This window comes from Parasteatoda tepidariorum, chromosome 4 (assembly GCF_982258835.1).
Source record: "Parasteatoda tepidariorum strain Cologne lab strain chromosome 4, Ptep-v5.0, whole genome shotgun sequence".
Classification (NCBI taxonomy): domain Eukaryota; kingdom Metazoa; phylum Arthropoda; class Arachnida; order Araneae; family Theridiidae; genus Parasteatoda; species Parasteatoda tepidariorum.
Genome location: NC_141758.1, coordinates 66,027,444 through 66,042,425, shown reverse-complemented (window position 1 = coordinate 66,042,425; position 14,982 = coordinate 66,027,444). Strand labels below are relative to the sequence as shown.

General features: G+C 28.9%; 1 protein-coding gene across 2 annotated transcripts in view; it reads right to left on the bottom strand.

Annotated features, from left to right (window-relative positions):
- Positions 1–14,982, bottom strand: part of Drgx (Dorsal root ganglia homeobox) — an 88,124-nt gene that overhangs the window by 12,719 nt on the left and 60,423 nt on the right. For both annotated transcript variants that reach the window (XM_016065680.3, XM_016065679.3), the window contains exons 5-6: positions 6,992–7,339; positions 67–296 (exon numbers count right to left, since the gene is read on the bottom strand). In XM_016065680.3, coding sequence (XP_015921166.1) covers positions 67–296; positions 6,992–7,339 — 578 coding nt within the window. The remainder of the gene's footprint in view (positions 1–66; positions 297–6,991; positions 7,340–14,982) is intronic.

The following is a 14,982-nucleotide window of genomic DNA, read 5'->3' as shown; positions in this document are numbered from 1 at the left end:
TAACCTCTCTTCATTACACTCCAAAGGTGAATAAGAAGAAAGAAATTAATAGTAAAAGAAACTTACCCTGATGAGAGCGATGAGAAGAGTGAGGACCTAAGAAAGGAACCCGGCCTGAGACAGCCCGATGGATCCTTTAAGAGATTACTATCACCCCCGAAAGAGCCCATAGAAGATCTAGATGATGCAAGCAGAAGGGAAGGGAAATCAGCCAACGATTCTGATGTACCACCAAGCAGAACTGAAGATTCAGCTGAAGAAGTGGAAGACGTTTTCGAAATAACAGCTAAGGAATTCTGAAAATAGAAACATTGCTCAGACACAAATACAAATAAACAACAAGTACAGAAGCATCGAGTTAACAAGAGTAAATTAAATCCTTGAAGTTTCAAATTTAAGTAAAAAAGTTAATTCTTTTTTCTTTTTTTTTCTTTTTCTTTTCTTTTTTTTTTTTTTTTTTTTTCGTTTTCTATTTACACTAATCTCACAGAGACAGTCTCGTAAGACATGTTTCCCAGTAGATCAGAAAAGTCAAACATCTTTGGTAGGGGTCTGAAAGCATGACCACTCTGATCAACCTGCGAAAGGACCGAAGGTGGTTCAACTTCGCGCATTATCAAAGTGGGGGAGCTGAGGATCTTCATATCCCAGTGATGGCTTGTCGATACGAATTCGCCTTCCAATGCAGCGAACCGGGTTCGAATCCCAGTCGATACGAATTTGCACCGATCACAGTGCTGACGGGAAATATCCTCAGTGGTAGACGGATCATGGGTAGTCCCTTTGCCGTCAGAATTACCGTAGGAGGTTTTCGGGGTTTTCCTCTCCATGTAACGCAAATACGGATTAGTTCTATCAAAAAGTCCCCCACAAAAGACACTTTCTCCCAATACTTGATCCAGACATGAAACAAATAAAATTTAAATTAATGATTAGATTTTGAGAAACTTACACCCTTACTTGGAGCTTCCCGATTTTAATTAGATAGTTTTTCTCTTTTTATAATTTATTCGTGAACTTTTGTGCACATTGTATTTCTACTTCATATTTACAAAAATTCTGAAATAATATATTAAGGTATACATCATGGAACACGCTGTAACTACTTTATCAAATAGTTATGAAAGCAAAAGTTTCTCACCATTTCTAAAATATCCAGTAAAAAATACCTACACATGAACAAACAATAGATAGAAACCCTTAGAAACTCATTCGTTAGACTTTCCAAAGTAAAGCGTAACTGCTGATATAAGATATTGATACACAAAAAAGATTGTTGACATACTTTATAATGCAAATATCATGGAAATAATATCAATAGTAGGGGAAATAAATCAACAATTTGAAAAAGCTGTGACTTTTGAAAAATTTTAGAAAAACTTATCAATGATGTTATTCTAAATCATTTTTTCTGCATAAATAATTGTCAAGAAATACAGCACATTAAATTTAGATGAGATTTTATAAACGATACAGCAACAGCATTCTGTCAAAACAAAATACCCAAAATAATGAGTTACTAAACCATTGTTCAGTATTTAATAAAATAAAATAATTTCATTACAATGAAGTATGACCAAGTTCATCTTATTTTTAATCAAAAAATTTTTAAAAAAATATTAAGACATGAAAGTTTCAGGTTCATACGCGATTTATAATATGCATTATGAAACGTTATAATGTTGTACGTAAGAAAAGAAATACTTTAAAATTTTCTGTCATTATGCATTATTTGTATTTCGCATTTCTTTCTTTCATTTTTTCATACATTTGATACAAATATAAAATGAATTATAAATCAAAAAGATTATTTGTGTATCTTTCATTATACAAAAATTAATCAAGGAATCATAAATATAATGCGATTTTCCTTAAGCAAACGATTATATAAATAACGCGTTTGAGCAAAATATTATAATTAAAATTCACTATTGCGTAGCAAAATACTTTAATATTTAGATTATAAAAGAAATATTAGATCAGCTTAGCTTTAGATTAGATTATTTGTTCACCAAAAATTCATTTTTAAAACAAGAATTCTATTTATACATAAATTAACTACTCTTTACAATTCAGTTCGTTTATTTACTTGTGGTTTGCTTAGTCTAATGAAAAGAACTTTAGTGTTGAATCAAAGTCCTTTAAATAATTAAATAATTACTACAACCCCGGGTTATTTACAATTTAATTGAATCTCTTTCCGAATAATTACAAAAGTTATAAAGTGTTTGTAAGATTACTAATTTTTTTTTAATTCCTGAAATATCAAACAATATAACAAAAATGTCACTTTTCATTAACCATTCAAGAATATTCTATCGAAAAATAAACAAAATCATCAATTTAATGAATTACTAAACCATTGTTTTGTATCTAAGAAAATAAAATAATTTCATTGCTAAAAAGATTAACCACAAACCAAATTGATTTTATTTCACTTCTATTCAAAAAGAAGAAAAAAATTAAAGCACAGATAAATGATACGGAATGTATAATGTTTAATAAAGGCTTTGAATTTATCCCCGCTTGTTTACACAATTCATTTTTTTTTCTCAATCCGTGTACTATGTCAATATTTCATTCCAATATTCGAAAGGAAAGAAAGATTCGAAGACATGGTACGGAAAGAACAAATATACCGAGTTAGGAGTTTATTCTCTTCGGAATGTTTATCTTTCTTCTCATTTCTTGGAACCTAATTTGGAAAAAGGAATGGCTTAATAACACTTGATGAAATTATTCGTAACCGTGTGAAATGCACACCCCATCTATGAAAGAACGTATCTTCGAAAATTTCATTCAAATAACGAAAGCGAACTATGAAAGCAAACATAAGTCAAATTGATTTGCTGGGTGGAAAAAAATAATATTTGTTCTAATTTTTAAAGCGAATTTTTTGGTAAGGTGGTAAATTTATAATATTTGAATCGCCTGAGGTTTCACAGGTAATGAGAAAAAGGAATTATTTATTGCGGAAATGCTTTTTATTAGCTGCTGTTGAGTCTGCGATACTGACATATAATAAAATCTATATTTATTGCTGCAAATGAGGTATTTTAGAAAATATTTTTGGATTAATTCTCTTAAAATGAAGCAGAAATTTATTTTTAGATGAATTAATAAATAAAATTCATCTCGATTTCAATTAGTTCAAACTAAAAAACATCTATGTAGCAAATAATTTCTAATATATAATTCAAAAGCTTAAAGGAAAAATATTAGGAGATATTTGTAAAGCATTAATATTTGCATGCTTAAAAACTTATTTAGATTATCCGCAAATATAGAAGATAATTTTGCTTCGACAAGACTAAAAATAAAATAATTTATGCTAATTTTTTTTTTTTTTTTTTTTTTTTTTTGGAAACAGTATGTAAAATTTTCTATATGTAATAGAGCTGATTTTCTAGAAATCAATAAAGAGCTAATAGGTTTTCTCAATAAAAGTTTTCCAATACATTACACAGAGAAAAAAAGTATAATCAAAGCAACCGGAATATGATAACATTTACGGTTTTTCTGGCTCTATGGGAACAGCAAAATGCTTTGTAATTTTACCAAAGCGCTTTGGTAATGATTTCGGTGAAAATAACAATAAAATATCGTTTTATAATATGTAATCAAATTTGGTAAATCTGGTAAAATTAGGTAATTTTATCACGATACTTTAGAAAATGGCATGAGCCTTTTATTCGATTAAGCTTACTTTTCAGTTTAGTATTCCTTACTAAATGTGTGGTAATAAGAACTATAATTTTGAAAACCAAGATCTTCCGTTAAACCATTACCATATGAATGAAAAAATTTCCAAATGAGTGGTTTAAATACCATATATTTTAGTTTCTATTACCAGAATTATGGTTTTCTGTACCAGAAATGTCATTATCATTCAGTACGGTAATATTTCCAGAATGTTTTTCCATGTAGACTACAGTTCGAATTCATTTATAGTTCAAACTTCTGCCTTTAAAAAAAAGAAGAAAAAAAAAGATTTTTATTTTATTTTCGCTTGAGAAAAAAAAGTATAATAGTGCTTCGATACTCAAATTTTTAAGTTCAGTAACTGTACATGGTATTGGAAGTTCTTCATAGAGTAAAATTACTTTTAACCTTAGCAACTACTTATCCAATACATGTATTCATTGTATTCTAAACTCTTGTAAGCAGATAGTTCCTATAGTTGCTTTTTTTAAAATATACTCTGCTTCATTTTGTCTTCGAAATCAAGAATAAATAATTCGAAACATAAACAATAGTCTTAAAGTCAACATTTTGAATGATCCAACTCATAGTTTTCTTGCGAAGTCATTAGTCTTTATTTAATAATAATTCTTTTATCAATATTTTAAGTAATCCTATCAGGAAATGAAACTACGGTAAAATAGTTAAAATTTTAAAGAATAATAAAATATGATTCACGATTTTTGGAAACTTAGGGAACATTCTTACTGAATCTGATTTGATCGTTCTGCTTAAAATGCACCAATCAAATTCTCAATTTCTATGTGTATATTTCAGGAGAATTTTCATTTGGAGGAAAAAGTTGAAATGAGAAAAAGAATGTTCGAAAATATTTTGCATTAAAAAAAAATTTACATAATATAGTAATTAAACAAAACCCATATTATTTATATATAAGACAGAATATCTCAAGTCTTCTTTTAAGATTAAAACCGCTTAAACTTTTCTGTCTGTTTTCGAGCAGCAGCCTCAGAATACCTTGAATCAAGCTCCAAAACTTCCCAATCGGGGAACTCACTCAGTAATCAATGCCCTCAATTTTTCTCAATTCTCGAATCACCCAGTTTGAAAAAATTAAACTGTAAAGTTAAGTTTGTGGGCCAGAAGCACATTTATTTAATGAGTTCAGGATATTTAATCCGTAAAATCTAAGAAATATAATTGAAAACAAAGATTTAGATCTATTGGTTGGATAATATTTTGTGAGGATAAATGTGAAGTAGCTATTCGATCCCCATTAAATATGTGGTGGGAAAATGAAAAAAGACTGTAAATTTTCTATAGTACTCTTATGTACAGTGCGCAAAATAAAAAAGGACCACCCAGAATAACTTTTAATCTAATATATTTTATTTTGATCTAACAAATAATCGGATTTGTAAATTTTAGGACTCAATTTTAAGGGATAGAGAGGGTGATCTCAAATATGCTCATTAATTAGTGCAGGCGATATTTTATGTAACGAAATCAGGCACAAAAACGTACTTTCTCTGAATAAACATATCGTTTTCCGATGGATTTGGATTTCTGACCTCCAAGATATGGAGGGTAGCCAGAATCTGGAAAATATGATCCCCATTCTTCGGTCAGGAGCATAGTTTGGACCCTTTAATATTAATTTTATTTTTTGCGTATTTCGCTATATCTCGTGTACTTTTTAAGCGAATTGAAAAACTTTTGTTCACAATTATAAAATTTGTTTATCCAAAGGTAGTTCCATGCAAAATATAACTTTTAGTAAATATTAATTGAACTGTAAAAAACTGGGGTTTTTTTCTTTCACTCACTGCTGTTATTAATTGCTGTTATAACGAACACTTACGATCTCAACATTTATTGTGAGTTAGGAAGAGTTATTCATAACTATTTCGTTAAGTTCTGTCCATCTAAAACCAGAAACCGTCATTCTGATTATGAATTTGGTCCACAATGTCATAAATAAAGGTTAAAATTTTGTGTAAATGATTATATTAATAATCAAATAATTTACGGTATAAAGTACCGGCTCTGTGGCTGCATCATAAGTAAAATCAGTTTTACCATCATATGCAAAATCTATTAAAGTCCATTTTTAGCAGAAAGTATTGTACCGTAATTTTTACACTAATATTTATTTAATTAGAGTGACAGTGATTTTGCGTCAATTCTTTCTGAAAAAATTACGATTTTTTGTTCCATATGTTCCGGTAAAAATGAATTTAATGATAAAAAGTACCGGATACATGAGAGCGGATACTTTTTACCTAATTCGATCACGAATTTTTTAAAGTGCGTGCTAAAATTTAGAATTTTTTATTGATTTTTATAATTTTGAATAAAGTGGAAAAAATTCTCAAAATTGGTAGTCTTGTTTTAAAAAATATATTCAAGGTACTTGTCTGCTCAAAATTTTGGACAATATTTTAAGTAATAATGTGCACTAAGTTGCTTGTTTTCAAAGCTTTCATTTGACTAATATTAAGCTCTCAAACTGTTGCTTTTTTATCATATTGTTATTATAATTATTATTATGGCTCTTAATGGTAGAAAAAAATTTAAATAAGTCAGCTGAATAATTTTTTAGAGGTAAGAAAAATTGTGAAAATATACATATTTTAACTATTTTTATCGTAATATTTTAGCATAGCTGCTATTTTTTAAACTTCTTTCCTTTCTTATTTTGTTTTTATCTACTCAATGTACAAGTTTTTTTCCCTTAAAATCTGAATAAAAATTGTTTATTTTATGATATACTCTCGACTCTTAAAACGAGTGGCAATGATACTGAATTACCCCGCATACAAACATAATTTTCAAATCAAAAATTTTAAAAAATAAAGAACATTTCAAACTAATATTCAAACGAAGTAGCCAGTCTTTGAACTTCAATTTGTATTTAGATAAAGAAATTCTATAAAATACAGCTAAAAGATTTTTTAACAAAAAACAAATCCATTTTTTTTTTTTGTTTAACAGAAAATATAAGAAACTGCTTCCTAAATATGTTACCAAATATGCAAAACACAAATGCTCTGGAAAAAATCTATACAAAAAAATTGATCAAGAAAAGCATTTTTATATTGACTTTTATACTCAGGGAGTACAAATCAATAAAGAACCCCTAACTTTATTTTTATGAAGAAAAATGAAAAGTGTTATCGATCTATTATGTTATTTTGCCAAATTATATATGATATATGTGTTATTATGTAAATTAAAATAATGCGCATTCATATCTGATTTGAATCAATTTCTCTTTTTTTTCCCTCACCTCCATAGCGCTGTCCCCGGCGACGTCATCTCCGGATCCCGCGGCGGCGGACGCGGCTGCTGTGCGGGGCGGCGATAGATCGTCCTCCCTGCCGCTACAACTGTCAGCATCCTCGTCGTCGGTGAGGTGCCTTTGGGAGGAGGAGGGAGATGAGCCGGACTTGTCCCCTCCGGAGGGTGCTAACAGGAGAGAGGAGGGGTCATCCGCCCCCGCAGGGTCTTCGTCGGGGGAGGCAGGATCGTCCCTAGGGGTTTGATCATCTGAAGAAGGAATGCGGTCTTTCTCCTCCCTTTCTTTTCGTAGGCGCTCGGCCTTTCTCCACTTTGCTCGTCTGTTTTGGAACCAGACCTATAAATAAGAAACAAAAAAAATTCTTACTACACAATTTTTATAATTAGCTCTTATGTTTGTGCATTTCTGCTATAAATGTTTACTAAAATATTAAAATTATTAAAATATTTTTAAAATATTTATCAAAATATTTTAATAAAATATTTTATTATGTTTTTATTAAAATATTTATCAAAATATTTTAACCAAACGTATTTACAACAAAAGTACTTTTAAAACCTATAAATGAGTGGAAAATGTGAGAATTAAGCTATCATGTCAGCTTCACAATTTTCATAATTAGTTCTTATATATGTGTATTTTTATAATTAGCTCTTATATATGTGAATATACGTGAATTCTACTTGCTAAATTTTTCAATATTTCTTTTCCTTAAACATCACTTATCTCCCAGATTGAATTTAAAATTTTTTTTAACAATTTGACTGGTTTAATTAGCTTATTTCAGTGCTCTGTTTTTAAATACATCTGTTTTTAAAATTTGACTGTATTGCCAAAAGTAATCAAGTCAAATTTGTATTTGATAAACTACATTTTAAAATTTTACGTAAAGTTTCATGTCATATAAAATCTGCACTTTTAACTAGATTCTTCTTTTCAGTTTTACTTGATATTACACTGACTTGAGATTTTTTTTTTGTCCAAATATTTAACAGTGATAAAGTAAATGACTTGCACATTGTCTACTTTTTGTTAATTATTGACTTCGTCATTTTTGACAGTAAGTCCACGACACGACATATCTTAAATGTGAGGCATGTTTTTAATTTTAAAAAAAAGTCTTCTCTGGGAAATTCTCTTTCACAATTAGAGACAACATTCAGAAGACTGTTATCGTATATGAGAAATATTTGTATCATACAATAGCAAGTTTGTCTAATAAATTTCCTGTTGTAATATTTATAGGCTGATATTTAATATATATAGTGCCAGAACTGAAAAAGAAAATGTTAGAAATGTTCAAATTATCTTTATTCAGTTTTTACTCAAGAGCAAAAAAAATTTATTTACTATCATTTTATTTACTTTTATTTATTAGTATTTTTCAAAACAATTATATTTTCAATGTTAAAATAGATCAACACTGTAAAAAATACCGGAACATGCTTCGGAACAAAAAATCTGAAATATTATAGTTCTTACAGTAATAATTACCATAAATTCGCGAATTACTCTAATTAAACAAAACTATTACAATAAAAAGTACTATATAATATTTTACTGTAAAAATGCATTTTACGGATGATGCACCCAATATGCCGACACTTAATACCGTAATTTGATACGGAATTTTTATAGAGTATAATAAAATATGTTCTAGAAAGAGATCTTAGAAACGTTACTTTAGATTATCTAGTGGTACATAACTGCACAAAATAATTTAGACTATGATTACAAATGTACAATCAGCAATACCAGATTTGTATTTAGGTATTTTAACGCTTAAATATTGTACAAATTTTGAATGAAATATTATTTTAACGTTGGAAATATCTTTACGTTGAAAAATTGTCAAAGTTATCTATATCTTATTTTGTCTATGTATAAAACTTAAAAGAAAATTTAAAAAGGAAAAAAAAAAACAAGCTCGCACAGTTTCGAATAATTTTATCCAATCTTAATAAATGCATAGTTTCATTGCTTGGAAGAGTACTAAAGAATTCAATCTCTCAATCAACCAATCAAATGAAGAAATGACTTTATTTCTCAAAAAAAGTAATGTGTTGTGAATTAAAAATATAACATGAAAAGTTTATTAAACAACAAACAAACAAAAAATTTAAAAAAAATTAAAAGTCTATCCAAATTGATCAGAGAAAAAAACTGTTAAAACTAAATTTTAAGAATTGCTGATAAAAAGGAAGTCCCTGAATTTAAACATTAGGAGACGAAATCAAATAATTAAACTAGAAAATCTAGAATGTTTTTAATATCTGTCAAATCACTACTTAGGCAGCAACAAAAAGAATGAAATCATTAAAATAAATTTTTTGAGGTGAAATCAATTCCCAAAAATCGTCTCTCACCACTGTTTAAACTCAATCAACAAATAAACTACCTTTTCTTCTGTAACAACATCATTGGAGGGATTGAATAATGTCGATGCTGATTTATTAAATTTCGATTTTTTTTTACAGTGACGTCAGCAGTTTTCAAAAATTTTCCCATTGGATAATGATTTTCCAATTAGCCTACAACTTGTATAAATTTTTTGTCCTTAACATTTAACATAAAGATTCTAAAATTTATATCTATTGCGATTATGAAGTAAGCAATATAACAAGTACAATATTTCGAAGACCCATCTTCCATTTTGAAACTAACAATAATAACAGAAATTTTCAAATGAAAATTGCAACTGACTAGATTCAACTAATTAGATTGAATATAACTCAGTAGAAACTGATCAGATTGAATCGTATTTCATTATTCATTTTTCAATCATTTTGAATTTTTAAAGAAAAGGTAAATTTTTAAAAATTTAACGCAACAATCAATTTGAGTGCATATTTGTCTATTTAATTCTCGCATTTTATCACTTATGAATGTTACTTTCTCTAAGCAGTCTAAGATATCTTTACTCATTAGTGCTTAAATCATAATTTTTAATCAGTATTTCGCACATTAACACTAAATATTTTCATTAATCACGAAGAAAAATAATTCCAAAGAAGTGGTTAATTATGCTAGTTTTTTTAATGCTCATAAAATTTGTTTATACTTATTTGAAATAAAATTAAAAAAAAACAAGCTAGATATCTTTATTAAATTTCATTTTTGGCGACCATCAATTTGCTAATTTCTCCTTTTAATTAAACATTTTACAGTTCCCTTAACTAGATTCCTTCTAATCCAAGCAGGTGGCGACAGAGATGGTGGGTGAAATCATAATTTCTCGCCAAAATGATTTCCACTCTTTTAATCCTGAAATCATTCCAACAATTTTTATGATCATTGATTCCTTATGTGACGAATGGTATTGCCAAAATCCCAAGGCTTTACAAGATCGGCGAAGCGGATCTCGGAGATACTCCAGGCAAGACGATGTGTAAAATACAGGGTTGGGGCAAACACACAAACTAATGAAGAGGCCCCTATTCGCAGATGGACCCCCGCGAGATCCACGTTAACCCTGTGCCGTAATCTGCCTGGAGCATCGTTAGTGTCAGGCGACGGGGCCCGGGTCCTTCATCACACTCGCGAGCCGAATGGCCCTTTTGGGAATGGGGACCTGGGCATTCTGCCCCGAAACGAGGTTTTCGTCAGAATTAAGCAACTACCTTCGCTAATCTCCTTCTCCCACTCTCTCCCTCCTTCTTTCCTGCTGGCGCAAGAGGAGTTGAGTTGTTGGTAGACAGCATTGAGTTTTGGAGAAAACCTCTTACGAGTTACCCTTTATTCTCAAGCAGAGCTTTAAACGCTTAATTACACCTAAAAGTTCTGTTAAGATGACCTCAGATATATATTTTTCTTCCAGTTGATTTTATTTTTATTTAGAACGTTTTGATAATTAAAAAAAATGGAAATCTTTACTTCACTTTTCAGTTACAACGTTTAATTAATATGACTAAGAAAAAGAAATTTCTTTTTAGAGATGAAAAATAGAATAAATAATGAATAACTTATTGAAACTTATAAAACGCAAATTTAATGAATTCTATGAAAGATTTTTTTTTTTGTTTTCAGTTTAAACTCTTTGACGAAAAATGGTTATTAAACCTATTTTTCATACTTTTTTTCATTATTTTGTATTAACTTAGGTTAAACTAAATGAAAAATATTATATTTAGCATTTTAACAATTTATGATTATGAAACACAGCATGAAACACTGGTGTCTTTAGCTGTGTTAAAGATAAAATCTTATAATCATTTCTCGCTTCCAAACAATAATTTTCAAATTCAAATTTTCAGTTATTTGGGTTTAAGAGAAACAGTTTTTCCTCATTTGAATTTCTTTAATTTTCAAAATCAATTATTGATAAATTTTTTTAATATGAATGAAAAAACATTTTCAAACTACTTCTTTTGAATCTTATATTCTAATACAAATATAATTCCGATAATTTAATGAGTTTGTAGTAATCATTGGACTATTCTTAATAGTTAAAATTAACAAAATATATTTTTGTTTATAATAGGGTCAGCAATAAATAATAAAACAGACACCAGGTGGCCCATCCACGACAAAAGGATAAAGAATAAAAATGTGTGAATTGTAAGAGTCGAAAGACTAGGCCATCATTTAATAAATAGCAGAACATCAAACAAAAGCTGTTACCACTTTGACTTTAATTAAAGTAAACATAGTTTAAATTTTTTTAAATTCTAAGTTATAATTTTTGTTACAGGGAAAATTTATAAATAATTGAAGTAACATCTATATAAAATAACAGAAGCAAATAATAAAATACAAATAATAAATTCCAAAAGCGTATTTCTTCATTAATATAGTCCAAAATACTTATTAGTCAGAAATATGGAATGCATTTCTGAGTAAAGAAAATATTGAAGCAATGAAATTTACAAGAAATAACAATGTTTGGTCGTAGCTTTCGCCTCGTAAAGTAACTAACGGATTTTTTTATTTTCTCTTGTCAACTTAGTTTTATGGTCCATCAAAAGCTTATGAAGTTAATCATATACATTTAAAATAACCTTATTTAGAGACAACAGAAAATAGTTTCAGTTCACTTTACTTTTGATTTTTATCAACATATCCCTTTTCTCTGCTGTTTGCATCAATTAATGAAGACAAACTAGTTTCAATTTTGGAAACAAGAACCTTTTTCAATAGCGAAACACATAATGACAGAAGAAAACATGAGCCGAACAAGTTGCAACAAGGAAAAAATGGTTTAAGCAAAACTAGAAGGGGAACGAGTCTGAATAAGATAGTCAAGCAAAACAAAAGAGAAACAAGTGTAGGTAGGTACTTTATTTGCGTCACACTAGAGCTGCACAATGGGCTATTGGCGACAGAAACAAGTGTGAGTTTGAGAGGAATAGGTTAAGAACCCCATATGAGCAAGATATCGAAATAAAATTAAAATAAGTTTCCTAATGTTAAAAATGGATGAGATACTAGAAAGATAATTAATTAACTTTTCTAAGTATGAAATCATTCTTAAAAGTCAAGGTTAGTTTGTGAAGAGCAGAGTTTTTTTTAATTCATATGCAGGACAAAATATAATCAGCGTACATAAATTACTCATTAATGTAATATTATTACCCATTAAATTTTATTACTCAGAATTTTAGTTTCTTCCTAGCAAAAAGGTTTAATACAAATTATTTTTCTTTCTAAATATGCTGCGTAATTTTACTTTTTTTTTTTTTAACTTATTGTAAATTCTTGCAAAAATTACTAACATTATTAACATTTTTTCTACTTATCTATTGAAATGTAAGATTTAATTAAATTTTTAAACTTAAAAAAATAATTAAGTTTAAATTTAATTAAACTAAATAAAATCCACATTTTATTACTTATAGTAAAAAAATCTAGAATTTATTCTTATAAAATTCATTAAAATTTTTATTTTCTAAACACCTTGCAGCATAAAAAACACAAATAAATTAATACTAAGTAAATATAAATTTAAACTTAATAATTTAAAAAGTTAAATTTAGTTATGAAACTTAAGAAAAACTAAATAAATTAACTAATGTTCGTAATCTATTGTTTACTAATATAGTAACTTAATAATTTGAAAAGTTAAATTTAGTTATAAAACTTAAGAAAAACTAGATAAAGTTTGTAATTTATTATTTATTGTAAAATTTGCTCTCATAAGAGACTTCAAAATTCTTACTTTCTTAATATCTTGCTTTACCCATAAAAAAATACAAAAAAAATCAGTTTTAAGTAAATAAAATTCATAAATTGTTTATTTATTCTAATAATTTAAAAGGTTTAATTTAGTTTTAAAACTTAAAAAATACCAAAGTAACTAAATAAAACTCGCAATTTAATACTTTAGCTAATAATTTGTTCTCGTATGAGCCATTAAAATCCTCATTTTTAAACGCCTTGTTTTATCGAAACCCATAAAAAAATACAAATAAATGAATACTAAGCACTCTATTACAAAGTTTGATGACCGTTTCGCTTTCAAGAACAACAAATGAGCAAAAACTTATATATTCCGATTGAAAACTTAGTGCTGCTTTTCAAACCTCTCTTCATGTTATTTCATCACATCTCTGCAACCGTACTCACGAAAATATAATTCTTCGTATATACTCATCTGAAATCAGCTCATGGTGCATGCAAACATAACCATCTAAAAAGCCTCACGTATTTCGAAATAAGCTTCATTTCGCTTCAGTTCGTAAGTTTTTCACTAGCATCGGAGCTTTATTTATCAGTTGGAAAATGGAATGAGATCCTTTTCTCTTTCTTGAGCCCACGTCAGAGTTCGAAAATCCGAATACAACGAAAAGGAAGAAAAGGGAGGAGGGGGATAAAAAAAAAAAAAAAAGAACGAAATGTGGTATTCGTGTTCGAAACAACTGAATTGAATTAGTGGCTTTCACTTGGAAAGGGTGTGTTTGTGAGAGACTTCTTACAATACTTCTGCGAATGGGCTGCAAAGAGACACGGTTATGAGTCTGGTTGAGAGGCAGCATTAAGGGTTTGTGTGAAAAAATGATGCTCAAAAATACCGCAGAAATGAATAATGCACTGAATAGGAGGGAGAAAATAAGTAAATAAATAAATGGGAAAAGTAGGCAAGGGTTTCAGAAACCCGTCCTGTGACAAATATTTGCATATAGCTCTGCTTGAGAAATAGGGGCTTTTAAAAACGCACACTGAGAGTGTCATGTTTTATTAAAATTACAAATTAGTGCTACTAAAAATCTCGAAAAAGATAAAAGTAAAATAATATGAAAATGCAAAAAAAATAATAAGTTAAAAAAAAACCTCACCGGAATGTATAATTGATTTCTTGAGCAGGGAAAGTCAGTAATATTTTTATAAGATTTTCTCTGTCAAGAAAAGGCGAAGAGAGGGATAAAAAAAAGCAAACGATAACAGAGTAGAAGCTGCAGTGAATGAAGAAAAGAAAAAGAAAAGTGGAACAAAAAATGGGCAAAAGCAGAAAGCCGGTAATAAAGAAGGAAGTGGCATTTTATAGCACAAATGCTGTGTTCATGAATAGTTCATACGGATTAGAGACTGCAACTAACGAAATTAAAACTTTTTTACGAAGTCTACGTAATTATGCAGCATTTGCGACGCACTTACTTTCTTTCCTGGCAACGAAAAAGAAGCAAACGATAATATGAAGAAAAAAATTTCTACGATGTTAAGACGAGGAAGAGAAAAAAAATGTCTGAACCGATAGAATAAAGAAGAACGGAAAGAAGGAAAAGGTATCGTCTGCAAAAGAAGCGATAAAATGATTATACGTTCTTTCCCTGCGCCAAGTTTAATCCAAATTACTGATGAACATTGCCGAATTAGATTTTTTTACAAGCTGCGCCGCCTAACGATGTTATCTGCCGCCTTTAATGCGCCTAAGGAGCGATGTTGCGTCTTCCTGCTGCTCTACTATTCTCTTTGTAGTTGGTCATATTAGCTCTCCGCTAGAATTAACGTTTTCGTAAAAGCTTTAAACTGTTTAACTCGACCGA